The 18,294-nt window shown below is 37.6% G+C and overlaps 2 protein-coding genes across 2 annotated transcripts; one reads left to right on the top strand and one right to left on the bottom strand.

Annotated features, from left to right (window-relative positions):
• The first annotated feature begins 76 nt into the window (after nucleotides 1–76).
• On the top strand, nucleotides 77–9,254 carry selenol (selenoprotein L). The gene is made up of 10 exons (XM_051138344.1): nucleotides 77–207; nucleotides 365–446; nucleotides 537–590; nucleotides 908–953; nucleotides 1,376–1,503; nucleotides 2,910–3,024; nucleotides 3,258–3,380; nucleotides 6,407–6,541; nucleotides 8,092–8,239; nucleotides 8,607–9,254. Exons 1-9 carry the CDS (start codon nucleotides 105–107, stop codon nucleotides 8,209–8,211), a joined length of 906 nt encoding a protein of 301 aa, XP_050994301.1. The 5' UTR covers nucleotides 77–104; the 3' UTR covers nucleotides 8,212–8,239; nucleotides 8,607–9,254.
• Nucleotides 9,255–9,286: 32 nt separating this feature from the next.
• clec11a (C-type lectin domain containing 11A) lies at nucleotides 9,287–17,865 on the bottom strand. The gene is made up of 4 exons (XM_051138346.1): nucleotides 17,413–17,865; nucleotides 15,637–15,745; nucleotides 15,031–15,222; nucleotides 9,287–10,431 (listed from the first exon to the last, which is right to left on the bottom strand). Exons 1-4 carry the CDS (start codon nucleotides 17,521–17,523, stop codon nucleotides 10,034–10,036), a joined length of 810 nt encoding a protein of 269 aa, XP_050994303.1. The 5' UTR covers nucleotides 17,524–17,865; the 3' UTR covers nucleotides 9,287–10,033.
• Nucleotides 17,866–18,294: the final 429 nt, after the last annotated feature.

The raw sequence follows: 18,294 nt of genomic DNA, 5'->3' as shown, positions 1-18,294 counted from the left end.
TCATCGCATTTGAGGATAAACCAATCACCGTTGAGGGTCCGTCATCGCTACATCACCTGATCTGCTGAATGAATGGTTGTCAGTACAGAGTGAGTAAGCTCAGCATGTCTACTGAAGTGGTCCAAAACACACTTATAGAGGCTTTGAAAGAACTGATCGGATTTGGTAGAACAGCTTTGGAAAATGTAGAAAAGGACGTTGCCAAAGGTATCCTAAACAATTTTTACCTCCTTCCTGGTGTGCAAATGTATTGTTACAGGATGTGTGTGTATTCGTGTATGTACAGTTGTAACGTTATACACAATGCAGTTCAAAAGTCCGAGTCTATGAAAAATGTTTGTTTTCATTTACTACTGTTGTTTAGGTGGTTCTTTGGAAGAAATTACCGATAAGAAAATTCGTCCTTTATTTGGCCTGATGTCAGCAGGTTTCAAGTTCTTTAACAGGTGTGTATTTATCTTTAAACATTGTCGTGGTGCATATTTGAAGAACTTCTTTGTACTGCAAAATAATAAACATTATATGTTTTCGTTCAGTCTGGGTGTGAAAAACCAAAAGGAAGCAGAAAGTTTATGGGAACAGTTTTTTCAGTGAGTATGAAATATTCTCCAATACTTTATTGTGGTTGGTCGTGGCATTCAGTGGTCAAATATTCAGCATAATAAACTGTTTAACTGACCGTTGTACCAGGCAATCCTTAAAATTCTATAATTATTAATCAATAAAATTAATATTTAAATTAAATTTTTATTTGGTAAGTAGCAATGTAATAAACAGAATCAGTTGGTCATTATAAAAAATAAATAAATAAATAATCCAACCTGTTGTCTGTACATTATCCATTACATATTGAATACCAATGTCATAAATTGATAATAGTACTATTATTTGATTCCTAATTTAACAGAAACACTGAGGTTCGAGATAATGTTGAAGCCTTACTGCAACTGGAAGTAAGTACTATATTGTTTTAATGTTTAACATGACTGCTACAGAGCCCATAAAGGATATGAGAGATAAAAATAGATAGATAAGAGGAAAATTATATTACCATTAATAATATAATAGGAAAAGTATATCGTTATTAATTCTTGTGGATTCTCTCGCAAAACTCTTGCAGAACTCTCATAGCAATGTCTTTGATTATATGAATTGGGAAGAATATCAGTGCTTTTGCGAGTGAAGGATTTTTATTTTATTTTTATCTTTTTTCCTCCCATCTCATATTTTATTAATCACCACGTACGGTTAGGGCCTCTACAGATTTCTTGTTTTCAAATGCATCATTTGTTTTAATGTATTTATGTTAGTAGGTAATATATTAAGGGTGTTTGAGTAGTTAAGTGTGCTGAATGGATGTTTGTTTGATTGACAGGTGGAGTGGGATAGTTTTTTGAAACGTCTGGATGTTCAGATGCAGATGAGCGACACAGTTCTTTCCCAGAGTCCTGCAGTCCAGACACTCAGCTCAGATACACGGTTTATACACGTCCAGACTAAAGAGTGAGATAAACACATAATATGATTACTATCCATATTCAGTGGAAGCCACAATCCAGAACTGCTGATAGAATGCTTCTGATAAAACAAAATTAAGGCCTGTATTTCCAGGAATTTATCACTTTACATTATGACTGTGATTACATCAGTGCCTCTCTTATCGGGTTATACTGTATATTCAAAGTCTATAAGATGTTTTTAAATGATTAGAGGTTGTACAGTTGTTTTGCAGGTTTGGGATAGTAGCTTGAAAACAATTTCTAGCAGTTTTGTGCAGAAAGCTCATGTCATGCCTTGTGAGAATGATTGTTTTATTACCTTGTTGAAATTCAACCCTGAAATTTTTTATATTTTTCTCAGTTTTTCAATTTGCAGGATTGAAGTTTAAATTTTAAAAGAAAGAAACTATATTACAGGGTATTCAATGCAATATGACATATTTCCAGAAATGTTGAAGTAATATAATGCATGTGAACTATATATACATTACCATTTAAAAGTTTGGCGTTTGTAATTTTTTGTCTTTTGAGAGAAAATTTAGAGGGGGAAAAAAGAGTTTGGTCAATTTTCCATTGTCAGTAGTTCGGCAATGTATGAAGCACAGCTAGTAAGACAGTAATACCGCGAAATATTATTACAGTTTAAAATAACTACCTTCTATTTTAATATATTTTAAAATCAGATTCATTCCTTTGACTGTAAAGTTGAATTTTTAGCATCATTACTGCAGTCTTCATTATCATCACATTGATATCAATTGTGCTGCTTCATTTTTGAATGGAAACTGTGATACTTTTTCAGGATACTTTAATAAATAGAAAATTTGATTGTTTATTTGAAAAATAAATCTTTTGTAATATTATACATGTTTTTACTGTCACTTTTAAACAGTTTAATGCATTCTTGCTGAATCAAAGGATTAATTTAATATGAAAACAAATCTTACTGATCCCAGACTTTTGAACAGTTGTATATGGAAACATATAAAAAATGGACCATTTTAGTAAAACAATTAACTAGTCAGTTGGTCATGGTCAGTTTTATGGACAATGATAAATTAAACTTCCTAAATGCTAATAATTTACCACAGATGTTAATGTCAGTGATTATTGGAAATATTGAACTTAGTTTAGAGAAGTATTTCTAATTAGTTGAGAAAAAAATTGTATGTCAGGTACTAAATACACATCTATCTATCTATCTATCTATCTATCTATCTATCTATCTATCTATCTATCTGTCATTTGTTAAATTTCTTTTAATTGCAGTAAATTCCTTCATGTCATTCTAATTCAAATTTAATTCCACATCTTGTAAAATGAGTCTGTTTCAGTTCGAATTCCAGCTCTTGAATTGATGTGGCATGTGTGAACTGTAATATACATTGTGGGTGTCCTGTACTCTTGTAGGAATGTGTCTCTGGATCAGTATTTGGGGAAAGGAGAAAATCTCCTCCTTGTGTTGCTCCGGCATTTTGGATGACAGCCATGACGAGACCACCTGACTGAGCTGAAAGAAAGCAAGGTAAGACAACCTGTCATTAAAGGAGATGAAAACAGCTGCAGTAGAGTCAATAGCAGACCTCAGCCATTTCTGATTATGGGCAGTTGCTTGGAAATATCTTTCAAAGGTTGTTGACCCAGCTGTGAACTTGGCCAGGCTAAATGTTATGCTGCTTTTTAGTAGTGAATGTTCCAGTGTCAGCATCATTCTGTTCTTAGAATCATCAACACTGTTTCTGGCTCTTTCTCATACAGAAGCTTCTGGATGCTCAGTCATTGCGGGTGCTGATGGTCTCGTATGGTTCTCTTGAAGGGGCAACATTCTGGCTTGAGCACACAGGCTATGAATTTGACATGCTGTTGGATGCAGAGAGAGTGGTGAGGATTATTGACTGTGTAAAAACATTAGTCTTTCTTTGCTTAATCATAAGGTTATGGAAGCCAGTTTCCACCACTGAATAAAAAAATAAAGTTAACTGTGAATTTTTATCTCACAATTTTGACTTTTTCTGGCAGTTGCGAGTTTACATCTTAAAATTCTAACTTTTTCTCTCATATTTGCATGATGTAAACTTATAATTGAGTGTTATAAAGTCAGAATTGCATGGTATATACTCTCAATTGGAAGAAAATAGACAGTTTTTGCCCCTCAGTTTCTCACTTTGTGGACCAACTGACAAAATCTGTGCCTTTTGCATCCCTAAGAAATAATCAAACATAGATTTAATATAACAACAAATAAATGTGCAATATAAAAACATAACATTATGTATGCTTTCATTAATATTACATCAAAAAAAGTCATGTAAATATTTTATAAATAATTAAATAGCATTTATGCTGTAAGGGTAAGGTTTTTGACCTGTCCCTCACTTTGATTTTTTTTTTTTCAGCAGTACTTTTAATTTGCAAACTGGTGTAAAAATCACATTTGCATATTGTTCTAAATATAGTCTCGTCGTTAAGCAATGTTTTTTGCATAAGTATGCGTTTTTTGGTGTCCCCTGATTTCATTTCAGCCCTGTTACCCTCATCAAAAAACCCTTGTAAAATAATGTACATTCAAGTGACATCATTTCTAGGAGGTTACATCATCTCTCAACCAGGATTCCAACACTTAAAACATATGCATGTTTCTCTTATCTCTCATTTTTGATGATTTATGGGGCTTGACTGAGGAGGGCATCATGCCATGTCAATCCTGTTACCATTTTTAAAATGTAAATATAAACAGTTATTTCTTACATTTAATATAATCGATATCCACAAGTAAAATCATTTCAAAGTGTACAATATGTGCTTTGGTGAACTTGACTATTGGCTAGCAATTAGCAAATTTGTTTGAAATCCTCAAACCTGTTATTGTAAACCTGTTACTTTTTAGAGTAACAGGTTTTGATATGTGGGTAACAGGGATGACATTGATTAGATTTGAGACTGTTTTTAAATATTGTCTGTGTAAAATTCAAACATTTTAAAGGTCACCCTCGGTATATTATTGAGCTAATGCCTTTATCATTCAGTGGCATATGAGTTCTAATTAAACTATAGTATCTAGTAACGCTTGTGTCGATAACAGGGTTGACAAAAAATACCAAAACATGAGGTAGAAAAATAGTCATGAGATAATAAATTGCATAGCCTGAGATACAATACAATACAATTTCTTGTCATTTGAAAAAATGTGAAAAAAATTATATATATATATATATTTTCCAAGTGGAGGAGGCACTGATTTTGTGGAATGACCCATGAAACAAGGTCTCAGCTTTAAAATGTTGTTTTTATAAGAAATTCAAACAATAAATACCGTTTTGTGGCTTTTTAATACAGTGACAGATGAACCGAACCGATTTACTTAAAGCATGAAATAAACATGAATGAGCATTAGAACATATTTTACTTCAAACATGTCGATAAAGAGGACAATACACATAATTTTTCAAGTTTAAGTCCACACAAATTAATCTACTATCCTGTCTGATTTGGGATTATGATTGGTTTGATTTGGAGGATTTGGGATTATGATTGGTCAGATCACCTGTCAATCAAGATGTTTGTGAAGAGGCAATTCTGACTTTATTTCTCACAATTGTGAGTTTATATCTTGCAATTCTGACTTTATGACTCTCAATTGCAAGTTTATATCTCACAATTTTCATTCTGTTACTCACAATTGTGAGTTTACATCACACAGTTCTGAAAAAAGTCAGAATTGTGAGATGTAAACTTGCTATTGCAAGAAAAAAAGTCCCAATTGTGAGGTTATATCTCTCAATTCTGACACTATTTTTCGCAATTGCAAGTTTACATATTGCATTTCTGACTTTATAACTCAAATTGTTAGTTTATACCTTGCAATTGACCCTTCCAAATCTTGGCCATTCTGTCTGACAAACAAATCAGACAAGAGAGTAGATTACCTTCGGTGGACTTAAACTTGAAAAAAGGTCTTTCTTTCTTTTGTCTTTCTGCGGTTGAAATAAAATACGTTCTGATGTTCATTCATGTTTTTTCATGCTTTAAATAAAGAAGAAATGACGATTGGTTTACGTGTACAGGCAATACAGTGATTCGTCACGACACATTAAAGAGCCACAAAATGGTATTTATTGTTTGAATTTCTTGAGAAATTACAACATTTTAAAGATAAGACCTTTTTTTACCAGAAGTAATCTGCTCTGTCTTGTCTGTTAGCATGTTGTCAGTTTCATCTTTGCACCACGATGTATTTTTCACTGCATGAAAACATGATGTGTAGTGATAGAGTGGCATTGTTTGTCAAACATAGCAACAGTAACTAATGGGTGGGTGACTTTTAAGAAGGGTCAATTAGGAGAGAAAAGTCAAAATTGTAAGTTTATATCATGCAGTTCTGAGGAAAGAAAAAAATCTGAATTATTAGATGTGAATTAGCAACTGTGAGAAAAAAGCAAGAATTGTGAGATAAAAAGTTATATGGGCTTCCATATAAGGTCACTAATGTTAATGACTTAAAAAATAAAAAATAAAAAACTTCTTTCCTGCATGTCCTACACTTTCTAGTGTAACATATAAATGTAATTAACTTTCTTTTGTTTTTTGTGTTTCATTGCCAGAGTTGGCTAAATTATAATTGTAATTAAGCCCTGCACATGATTTGTTCAGTATCTACGAATGAGTTAAATAAAAATGAGGGAACGAAGTAGTAAAACATGGCCATATTTAACTAAATTGAGAGCACAAATGAGTAAGTTGTGGGAACAAATTCTTAATTCATGTCCATGTTGTCTTGATGATTATTACTATGTGATTATTTTTGAGCCCGCATGTCATGTCCAACTCTGTATAGTTGACCTTGACTAGTTTAATATTGATCATATGTGTAGATTTGTGCTGATTGGTCTGTTTGTGACGGGTCACAGGTGTATCGAACGTTCGGTCTGGGTTCCTCCATCAGCAAGGTGATGAAGTTTAAGTTAATGCTGCACTACTCTGAAATTCTGGGGAGCCGACAGTCACCCGATGTGCCACCTCAGTTCATCGATGATCTCTTTCAGGTGACGTTCAAACATTTATACAGTAAACACAGAACAAAAAATAATACTCTGACTTGGGAAATGAGTTGGATTTATTTTCTAAAGTTTGTTATTACCCAGATTTTACGACATAAGGGCAGTAAAAATAAGAATTCCAGACTGCATAGGGCCAGTTACACAACAATAGCATCATAAATTCCAGTTCTTCAGCTCAGATCACACAACAAGGCTGTATTTTGCAAGCTGGCCCAGTTATGCAGTAGAATTGAGACATATTAATGTATCTTATTAAATTCTAATTACCAAAAGCATAAGTTTGCCCTGCAGCCTGTTACCTTCTTATGATTTTACCCTGTTAAAAAATGTACATGAGAAGTAACATAATTTAAACCCCTTCTACAGCATGGCCAAGACAAGTAACTAGGTAAATAATTCTGATATGTGACCCTGGACCACAAAACCAGTCCTAAATAGCATGGGCATATTTGTAGCAATAGCCAAAAATACCTTGTATGGTTCAAAATGATCCATTTTTCTTTTATGCCAAAATTCATTAAGATATTAAGTAAAGATCATGTTCCATGAAGATATTTTGTAAATTTCCTACCCTAAATATATCAAAACCTAATTTTTGATGAGTAATATGTATTGCTAAGCACTTAATTTGAACAACTTTAAAGGTGATTTTCTCAATATTTATTTTTTTTTTTTGCACCTGCTGATTCTAGATATTCAAATAGTTGTACCTCAGCCAAATATTGTCCTATTCTAACAAACCATAAATCAATAAAAAGCTTATTTATTCAGCTTGATGTATGCATAAATCTCAATTTCAAAAAATTGACCCTTATGACTGGTTTTGTGGTCCAGGTTCACATATTGTTTGTTTATTTTTGTTCTGTCATGAAACTATAGATGGTGTAGTCCAATAGGTCTAACTTAATCTGACATAATGACATCGTCATTATTCACATGGGGCAGCTGATTGGTTATTTTTTGTATCAACAGCCAATAAGCTTGCTGCTCAACATTCAAATGCTTGGCTAATGCTTGCTATAGCAGTTGCAGCGCGTTTTAGAAACCCTCATCTTCCCCAGCTCCACCTGTATAGATCTGCTGCGAGTTATTTCATATTTCTTACAAGCTCACAGCATCATGTTGTGGATGTATTGCAAGTAGCAAGTCTCAGTACTAGGTCTGCCACAGCAGCAGCATAGCAGATCTATTCCACCAAGACCAAAAACATTAACATTGGCATGTACATTACTATGCTAAACCCTTTGAGAGTTGTCATGACAGAACTGAATTTAATTATAAACCTTGTGTAAAGTCAATAGAAAATAAAACAGCTGATATAGCATTTTGTTTGACATCCTGAGCTTTTTCATTGATTTTGTTGAATGAGGGAAAAAATAGGTTTAAGAGTTTGTGCTATTTGTGGAATGGGCCAAGTCTATAAAACAGATTCCAAACATTACATAATACTCAGTGATAGAATAAACATTTGACTCCCTGTAGTCTAGGACTCTTGAAAATGGATTAAAAGCCCTCTCTCTCTGTCTGTCTCTCAGATGGGTGGTAATTTTGTCCTGGACCAGGATGGTAAAGTGATATTTTCCTACCGGTGTAAAAGCCCTGTGGACAGACCATCAGTTACACAGATCCTGGCTGCCGTCTCTGCTCATTCTTAACGTTCCTCGAGAAGTCCAGGAGAAAAAGGTCTTTTATGTGTTGTCTTTCTAGTATGTTAAACTGCTTGACTTGCTTCCTTGCCTTCCTGATAAGAAGTTCTAGTTCCTGAAAAGTTATACTCGATCATGTTCGTGCCAGACTAAGATTTTATTCTTCCACTTAGAACAATGGCCAAAATAAAGTTGGTAAAATCAGCTATTCCAGACCCTCAGTTTGGCACGGAGGAGGTCTGTTCTTTTCCAGTGCAAATTTTGGCCTTATTTTACTTATCTGTAAAATGTAAAAATGGAAATATAATTTCAGGGTATTTAGGACTTCCATTAGTCTATAATAAATAGTATGTGTGAAGTCACTGTCACTGATTTTAGGCCTTTAATATGTTGCTATACTGTAGGTTGGCTCCACAGATGGACAGCTCCCCCAGAGGTTGTATGGATGAAGATCTGACTCAAAATCATACACTTATGAAGTGTCATTTCTGATGGGCATTTACACCCTCTGGTCATCACAGCTTCTCATCTGTTGAGTTACAGTTGCACAGACCTGTCTGACCTCTATATAACACAATAACTATTGTCTTAGTTAAATGAAATCAGATTATTAACTTCATTTACATGAATTTTACAGTTATACAAGACATATGAAATGTGAAATAATCCTATTAAGCTGTTTAATCACTTTACTGTAAAGGGTACATGTTTACAAAAACATAAAATATCTAACTGATTTAATATATATATAGGTTGGAATTTCTTTGATTATTGAAATCCACATTGAATAAAGAGCTGGATGTCAGCCAGAATGAGAGGTTATCCACCTTTCAACATAGCTCAAGAGTCTTATTTCACTTTAAACCCGCTTCAATAGTTGCCAAGTGATTGAAGCTTTGAAAACAAATACAGGGTTGAAACATAGAAGGTTGAAGTCATAATTCTGAAGAATTTTAGAACAATAAAGAACAAGAAGAAAACAAATTTCTGTTACGGTTTTGAACACGCGTCTAAAAAAGCACTGATATAATGTCAGAACCAGGGCAAATGCAGACCACCCTTGGAATAATACAAACATTAAATATCAGAAAGATTAAATAATTTATTACATTTCAGTATGTTGTCATTTGTCCATGATCTTCAAACCTTTGCTATTACAAATATTTCCAGTACTGGCTTTAAGATCCCATGAATATTGGAGTTTTGTGCCATTTTAGTCTATTAGCCATATAAAGCCATCTACACTATAGGCTGGTGTATTTTTAGTAAAGTTTGTTCAGTTTTAGCAGATATAAGCTTTTTAAAATGTACCGTATTTCTCTTCTCAATATGCGATTTCTCTGCAGAATCCCATCCCCCTTCCTCAAAGCCTGTTCAGATGTGTTATGCTGAGCTAGTAGGCTAATTACTTTGCTTGCTAGTTGAAGGCTAACTGAAAATACTTAGACATTTTTCATTTAACCATTTTTAGCTTTAGTAATATAATGTGATATATGTGTGGAATATGTAATTTAAAACTATTTCATGAACAGAGAGTTAGAGTGAGGCAGCGTGTAAAAGTTTGTCTCAACCAATGGAATTGCTTTGGGATTCAACGGGGACAGGAGGTTTAGCACTAGATACATCCTGCTCCAACTTCCCGTTACAATATGACAACAAGAAAGTCAACAGAAAGAAAATTGTATTTATCAAACCATTTCATGGGATCATAAAATTCACTATCCCTAATTTTACCTGTGCAACAACTGTTTTCAAAACAGTTAATAGCTGCTCTTAAAGAAAAATGAAAAAAAAAATCTTAATTATAAGCCATTTAGGAATTTATCAAATATCAAACATCAAACTCGCACAGATAATACATGCGTCTTTCACAGTAGGTGTCCCACCAGTCTCCGTCATCTGAGGACATGGCTACACAGTTCTCTCGTTTCCCACCATCTGGCTGGCTTGACAGGAAGTGCTTCCTCCATTGGAAGTAAGTGACACGAGTTGTGTCCTCAAATAGATAGAGGCCTTCAGATCGCTCATCATTGATCCCAAGCCAAACAGGCCAGTTTCCATGGAATACTGATTTCACATATTCAGCCAAAGCTTCCTGTTCCTTGCGATCCCGTGGCATAGCCATGCGTCCTCCCCGCTCCTGACACTTCTTGGATGCATCTGCATAGGTCTCATACACGCGGTATGCCAGGAAGCATTTGTAACCCATTTTACGGCCTTTCTGGCAGCCTGGAACCACAAAGTCATTTTCATCATATTTTAATAAAATACACAAAACACAAAGTTCAGTTAATGAGTGTCAAATAGAGTACTTTGCTGTCATCTTAAGATTTCCCTAAGTAGTACATGGACCAACAACCTTTCTGCTCCTGAACTTTAGTATTAATCAGTTCAATTTTAGTGTTAAGTTTCTGTAGGCATTAGGTCCTAATCAAAAGATCGAAACCAGTATATGCAGCATGTGTGGTTTTCCTTTATAACTTTCAGATTTCAATTAGGGATTGGCATTAAAAGTTTTGTTTAGGAAAACATGGGAATAGGGATAGAGTTTAGGTAAGGGTTAAAATTCGACAACTAGGAGTAGCATTGGTATTAATGTTTAGGTAGGGTGACCGTACATTCTCTTTTGCCCAGACACATCCTGGCCAGGATTTCTGTATTGCTAAAAATATCCAGGTTACACCTAACATGTATATGTATTTCCATCGCTTTGACCATTCTCTGTAGATCCCACCTTCTCACAAACCACAATGCCTGCATGTTATTGGTCAAACTATTCACTACTCGATCATTATCTTCAGCAAGTATGAAAACAAGAAAACAAAGCCAAAACCTGGATATTTCAGGCAATATAGAAATCCTGGTCAGGATGTGTCTTGGATAAAGATGGAGAACCTAAATGGTCACACTAGTTTAGGGTAGGAAACTGGGGTTAGGAAATGGAAAGGAAAGGACATGTGGCCAAGTATGGGGTCCCATATTGGAATTCGAAATTGGAGCAGTGAGTAGTGAACAATCACACACACACCGTGAACACACACCCAGAGCAGTGGGCAGCTATTTTTTTGCTGTGGCACCTAGGGAACAGTTGGGAGTTCGGTACCTTGCTCAAGGGTCTCACCTCAGTTGTGGTATTGAAGGTGGAAGAGAGCACTGTACATTCACTCTCCCCACCTACAATTCCTGCTGGTACTGAGACTCGAATCTGCAACCTTTGGGATACAAGTCCAACTCTGTAACCATTTGGCCACAGCTGCCCCAGGTCTGGAGGTTGGAGGGTGTTGGAAGGACAAATTAAAAATGGAGATGAAAGGGTCAAGGTTTGAACTAAAGGTTGGAGTTAGAATTTTAAGTCTGGAAGTTTAGGGCTGGAAGGATTGGAGGTAAGGCTGAAGGGTTAGGATTGGGTTAGGTCAAGAGTGTCCAATCCTGTTCCTGGAGAGCCACTCTCTAGCCCTTGCTAAACACACCTGAACCAGCCAATCAAGGTCTACAGGATCAGTAGAAACTTCTAGGCAAGCGTTTTTGATTGAAACAAGAAAAGTGACCCTCCAGGAGCAGGACTGGACCCCTTGTTAGTGAAATGGTGGGGGCTGGGGGAATCAATGGGTTGAGGCCCCATTGTTTCTGTGGCAAAGTTCTCTGCTGTTCTTTGCTTAGGGTTAAAAATAATTTTCAAATACCTTTGCAGTGGTTTACTGTCAACACTCCGAAACTGCCTACGCTGTTTTTTCTGTGTTTAGGTGAATGCCTAAATATGTTCTGCATGCTTTCCTCTCAGTACCAAAATAAACACAAAATGAAAATATCAGGGATGCTAAAACAGCCGTTAAGAAATCATCTAATCATGTGGATATATTGCACAAGCTCTCCTGTGTGTTCATGTTTTTACTTGAGTCTGGCCTGGACCGACGGTACAGAAGAAATAAATCGGATCTTGACGTCAAAAAGTGGAGCCTAAAGCACACCTTTCTATTATGTAGTTGGACCAATGGTTGTTTGAAGGTGTTTATCAGCTAGAGCAAACTTTTCCAGAGAGTATGTTTTGGCAAGCTGTTTCGAACACCTGCAATGAACTCCAGATGAAATTCGTTTTGGCATCATGTTGTTTGAAATGACGTTGTACCAGTTTGTTCTTCAGTTTCGCATAAAGTATATTAGGGCCTAGAGGAGGGTTAGAGTTTGCGATTATGGTGAGAGATAGAATGTCAGATTTCAGTTTGGAACTGGTTGTGTAAGGGTGTACTCACACTAGGCATGGTTGCCGTGAACCGGGCCCGAGTACGATTGTCCCCCCTCCCCACTCCCCCTCTGGCCTGCACTCACATAGGGTTTCAGCATTCGTGCCGGAGCACGCTTACATCATTATGGTACGACGGTTTCAGGATAAACAGGAAGAGCGGCGCTCTCGCTGAACGCAATGGAGTCCATCGCTCTGGTTACTTTGTGGATAGTACTTTTGAGTCGTTTGGTCCGCGGTTGTCCACAGCCCTCTCAGCCTGTTGCTAAACAGGTCTATCGCTTTTGTGGCACAAAATTTTTCACGCAGTCGTGCTGCTCGTATGAGGAGGTTTGCAAGGTACCAGCTGAAGTGCAGCAAGGACTTTGCAGCTTTGATTACCGACTACAGTTCCCGTACATCGGAAAAAAACGTGACATGATGCATCCTGTTCCATGCTCCAGCACGGTTAGCGCTCACACTACATGCGAACCGCGCCTGAGTCCAACTGAACCGTGCTCTGGCACACCTCTTCCAAGCGGGCCAGGGACGGCTAAACGAACCACGCCCGGGCACGGTTCGGAGCACTCACACTAGTCAAACGAACCGCGCTTTGGTGGTCAAATGCACTCAGGCACGGTTCAAACTGCCTAGTGTGAGTACACCCTAACTTGAAGTGATGGAGGGCAGATTTTGAATTTTGAAAGGTTGCAGGGGAGGTTTAGGGCTAGGACTACGATTAGAGCTGTTTTTAAGGGGTTGAGCTTCTGATTTTGCTCTGATTTTAGAAATAGGTTAGGAATAGGTTTGAATAGTCTTACCCTCATACGTCAGTCCCGCGGACCACCCACACCCGTTTGTTGAATGTCTAATATATATGGCACACTAAACTGGAAACACTTGAGTAAAGACAAAAGTCTAAATCTGAAAAGTCTAAAGCCTAATCTGGCTAATTTCTACAGGTTTTCCAAGAGCCTTTGTTCCACAAGCTTTAATAGTTTATCAGGAAATAAAAGGTTCCGGGTGTTAACCCATTCGGTTCTACTCTGTTCAAACCGGTGTTTCCGGGATAGGAGGTGGGCACGCTAACAAGTTTGCTAAAGACTGCAGCCTCTAGTACAGGGGTGCCCAAACTTGGTCCTGGAGGGCCAGTGTCCTGCAGAGTTTACATTTACATTTACATTTATTCATTTAGCAGACGCTTTTATCCAAAGCGACTTACAGGTGGGGAATACATCAAGCGATTTGTCCTAAAGAAGCAAAACGACCTACAAAGTGCTCAAAATACCATATAACAGGCATTGTTCAAATAAGTACAAGCTAGAAAGGGAAAAGAGTAGAAAAGGAAAAATTTTTTTTTTTTTTTTTTTTTTTTTTTTTTTTTTCAAGTCAAGTAGCGTCGAAAGAGATGGGTTTTCAGCAGTTGCTTGAAAGTTGTTAGGGAGTTGGCATTCCGGATAGCGGTGGGAAGATCATTCCACCAGCCAGGAACGGTGTAAGAGAATGTTCTGGAAAGTGACTTTGTGCCTCTTTGTGATGGTACAATGAGGCATCGCTCACTGGCGGATCTCAGAGTTCTGGAGGGAGTGTAGATTGGTAGCAATGACTGGAGGTAGGCGGGCGCCGAGCCTGTGGTTGTTCTATAAGCAAGCATCAGTGTCTTGAATTTGAAGCGAGCTGCAATTGGGAGCCAGTGCAGGGTGATAAAGAGAGGTGTGACATGGGCCCTTTTGGGCTCGTTGAAGACCAGTCGTGCTGCTGCATTCTGAATCATTTGTAGAGGTTTGATTGTGCATGAGAGAAGACCGGCTAGAAGAGCATTGCAGTAGTCCAGCCTGGAGATGACCAGGGCCTGGACAAGAAGTTGTGTGGCCTGCTCAGTTAGAAAGGGCCTGATCTTTCTAATGTTGTGTAGTTTAGTTCCAACTTCCCTCTACACACCTGCTGGCAAGTTTCTAGTATGCCTAGTAAGAGCTTCATTTGCTGGTTCGGGTGTGTTTAATTGGGAATGGAGTTAAACTTTGCAGGACACCAGCCCTCCAGGACCAAGTTTGGACTAAGGACTAAGTGAGCAGGCCGATTTCATTGGCTACAGAGCTCAGATCTTATGTCATTAGGTAGGGGTGTCCAGTCCTTCTCCCGAAAGGCCACTGTCCTGCAGACATCAGCTCCAACACCAATTAAACACATCTGAACCAGCTAATCAAGGTCTTACTAGGCATACTAGAAATGTCCAGGCGGGTGTGCTGAACCAAGTTAGAACTAAGCTCTGCAGGACAGAGGCCCTTCAGGACCGAGTTTGGACACCCCTGTTGTTAGGCAATGGTCTGGCTACATGAGACAAGGAATATCATTAGGATTGGGATCGATTTATGACTGTAATGTGACTGCATTTCACGTTGTTCCAGGTCCAACAAAGGGTGTTGACCCCACTTGTCCTTAGTGCCAGATAGCCTTATGGCTTGGGTCATCATGAACAGTGGGTTACTACCCACCTCAGTAGTGAAAACGTGCATTCTTTAAGCACAGATAGATTTCCCACTGTATACAATACCCTTTATAACCCACAACTATGAGCCAAATGTAAAGACAGTAGAGAAGCCACTAACCCTCTAGTCGTCCGATCTCTTTGCGGTTGTCCTTGCAGTAGGACGAGACTTGTTGAATGGCATCTTCAGTGTCGCCTAATCTATTCTCAAGTCGTATCATTCTTTCCAACAGTTGTGTAACTTTAATGTCCAATGTGTATTGTCCCACATTAAGTTTGTGGATAGCCTGATCCATCGCTGCCAGTCTAGACACTGCAAAAATGTATAAATAGACAAATGTGAATCAAGTCTTTCATTAGTCAGCTATGCTGCTGCATACCAGTGAATGAATAGAAATATTAAGAAACTATGTTGTGGAGGGGGAAGGGGTTGACAAGGTAGCTGAAGATATAGACTGAATTCTTGAGTAGCAGCTTTTTTAGATAAAATCTTACTGAGTTCAAGTTGCATTGTATAATTTGCATACCCAAAGTATTCAGTATTATCATATTTACAATCCTTCATGTCAGGACAAACAACACCTTCATTTGTGCAAGTAAAGACATGGGGTGTTATTGCAAGTAGAATACTGTATATGCAAATATACATTCCATTGCATTGGTTTTGGCTTGCATTTCTGGCTCTTCAGATGGAAGTGTATAAGTGAAGTGAGTTTGGTTAACGCACGGATGTAGTTGTAGGTGCTCTCCATTTCAGAGACGGCAGTGGTAGGTTCAGGTTCTATGATGTCAGGAGTGTCCCCTCGCCCTACAACCATCTCCTCATTGAATCTCACCTGTAGATTTAAATGACAACAGAACCGCCGTCAAAAACAAGACCTAAAGGAGAAGTTCACTTCCTGAACAAAAATTGACAGATAATTTACTCACCCCCTTGTTGTTGAAGATGTTAATGCCTTTCAGGATTTCTCTCCATATAGTGGACTTCTATGGTGCCTGTGAGTTTGAACTTCCAAAATGCAAATGTGGGTTCAAGGGGGCTTTAAACGATCCCAGCTGAGGAAGAATGGTCTTATCCAGTGAAACGATCGGTTATTTTTTAAAAACATATTGACAATTTATATACTTTTTAACCTCAAATGCTCATCTTGTCTAGCTCTGCGTGAACTCCGGTGTTTTCCGGGTTGAAAACAGTTAGGGTATGTCGAAAAACTCCCATCTCATTTTCTCCTCCAACTTCAAAGCATCCTACATTGATTTAGAGGTACTGACCCAGTGTTTACAAAGTGAACATGCAAAGATCAAACGCCATTTACAAAAAAAAATGCAATGTAAGATGGATTTGAAGTTGGAGAAGAAAATGAGATGGTATTTTTTTACCTATCCTAACTGGAGAGTTCACACAGAGCTAAGATGAGCATTTGAGGTTAAAAAGTATATAAATTGTATTTTCTTTTAGAAAATAACCAATTGTTTGCTAGGCAAGACCCTTCCTCCTTAGCTAGGATCTTTTCGAGCTCTTTGAAGCTACATTGAAACTACATTGAAACTGCATTTTGGAAGTTCAAACTCAGGGGCACCATAGAAGTCCACCAAATGGAGAGAAATCCTGAAATGTTTTACTCATAAGACAATTTCTTTGTGACTGAAGAGAAAAAGACATGAACATCTTCAATGACAAGGGGGTGAGTAAATTATCTTCAGTTTTTATTCTGGAAGTGAACTTCTCCTTTAAGGCTGGAATACACTACACAACCTCTGCCCATATCTTTGCCCATATAGTTGCCAAAATTCAGAGCCAGTCTGCAAATTTTGAGCAGTCCAAGATTTTTATATGATGACCACAAACTTCATTTCAGTGGCAGGATATCAAATAATGTTTTTATTTGTCATCGATCTCCTAGCAACTAGGCACATGTTGGGTTTGTTGTGTTCGGGACAGGGTGGTGACCTTTAGTCATAAAGTGTATGATGCCCAATTTTCCTCTGTAACCATTTACAACATAGCCAAATATATATGATATATGATACAATATATGATGCCTAGTGGTTTGAAATCTGTTCAGTTTATTCCAGCCTTTGCCCAATACCAAATACACATGCACAACCACACTGGATGCCATGGCCAGGTACTTAATGGTACTTAAAGAATGTGATTGCTAAGGATGTTTTGTAGCATCTAGAAATGAATGACATTTGCTCTCACTTTATAAACGCAGATGCATATTGAACTAGCTTCATCATTTTAAAGCAGTATAGTAACCCCTAGTAGAACACCATACAGTGATGACACCATATGGTAATACCTTGGTATTTTGATGTATTTCAAATTAGTTACATAATAGTCCAAGGCACTTCAAAGAATACCATTCTATAAGCATCGTGGTAGGTTTTCAAAGATTTAATACAAAACTGAGTTTATGTATAAAGTTAAATTGAAAGAAAATGCCACCATTAAACAGTAAATTGTTAATTTCCTAAGAAGTAAATCTAGAAACTTAACCTGAGACAGATCAGCTGTTGTGATGGCCGGTCTTGTGGTGTTCTCGCCAGAGTAACAGGAAGACAGAGCGCTGAAGCCCACTACAGCCGCCAGAATCACTGTTAGACTCATCTCCACTTGAAGTCACTTCACTTCATAAATTCCTTTCTTCTTTTCAGCCAGCTCTCTGTTTGACTGTATATATACACAGCTCCTGATGTTCATTCAACAGCAACCTTCTCTCCTCCTTTCACATCGCTTTCAACCTACTCTAGCTCTCGCTCTACCGTTCACCTCTATACAGCTCTGTTTTGTTTTAGCCTCCTCCCTCTCTGCAGCTGTCGGACACTTCTCCTCCTCCTTTCACCTTGTCTGAAAGATTCCTTTTTCTTTCCCTCTTCCTCTTTGTGTTTTCTTCCTAAGAATTTTATACCCAAACGCAGGATTTTTTTTTAATTCCTCCCACTTCCATTCTTCGTGCAAACATGGCAGTTTTACTGACACAGCTTATTCTCTTTCATAAACATTTAAATAGATGTCCACTTTGTTTCCCAAGACTCAGCTTTCTGTGAAGTTTTTTTATGCCTTTGTCCCTTGGGAACATGCTGTTCTGTAAAAGTCAATAGTGGCCGAATGACAGGAAAATGATGAACGTCTCATTACCAGCTGAGTTCTGTCTCCACACATGGAAGGAATTTGGACTTCTCGTCCTCTAAACAGGACACTTCTCTCTTTCTCGCTTCCTCTGGAGGAAACTTTTGGAAGGGAGTTAGATGTAAGAATGGAGGTTTGCCCAAAAGAATCCAGTTCATTACATAAGAAAGTCTAACTAAGCAAATCTCTCCCAGATGACTGTGTCTAGACTTTACACAGAACAAGAAACAGATAAACAGTTTAGATGTC

The sequence above is a fragment of the Labeo rohita genome, chromosome 20 (genome assembly GCF_022985175.1).
Source record: "Labeo rohita strain BAU-BD-2019 chromosome 20, IGBB_LRoh.1.0, whole genome shotgun sequence".
Lineage (NCBI taxonomy): Eukaryota > Metazoa > Chordata > Actinopteri > Cypriniformes > Cyprinidae > Labeo > Labeo rohita.
Note: the sequence above shows the minus strand (reverse complement) of the source record. Positions and strands in the feature narration are given on the sequence as shown.

Bases quoted from the DNA above. Each gene is read 5' to 3' on its own strand.
- clec11a (XM_051138346.1), bottom strand. From the start codon at position 17,523: ATGAGTCTAACAGTGATTCTGGCGGCTGTAGTGGGCTTCAGCGCTCTG. The intron at 15,746-17,412 runs GTTAAGTTTCTA...TTAAATCTACAG, and splicing joins CAACAGCTGATCTGTCTCAG to GTGAGATTCAATGAGGAGAT. The intron at 10,432-15,030 runs GTTAGTGGCTTC...TTGTGGTTCCAG, and splicing joins AGAGATCGGACGACTAGAGG to GCTGCCAGAAAGGCCGTAAA.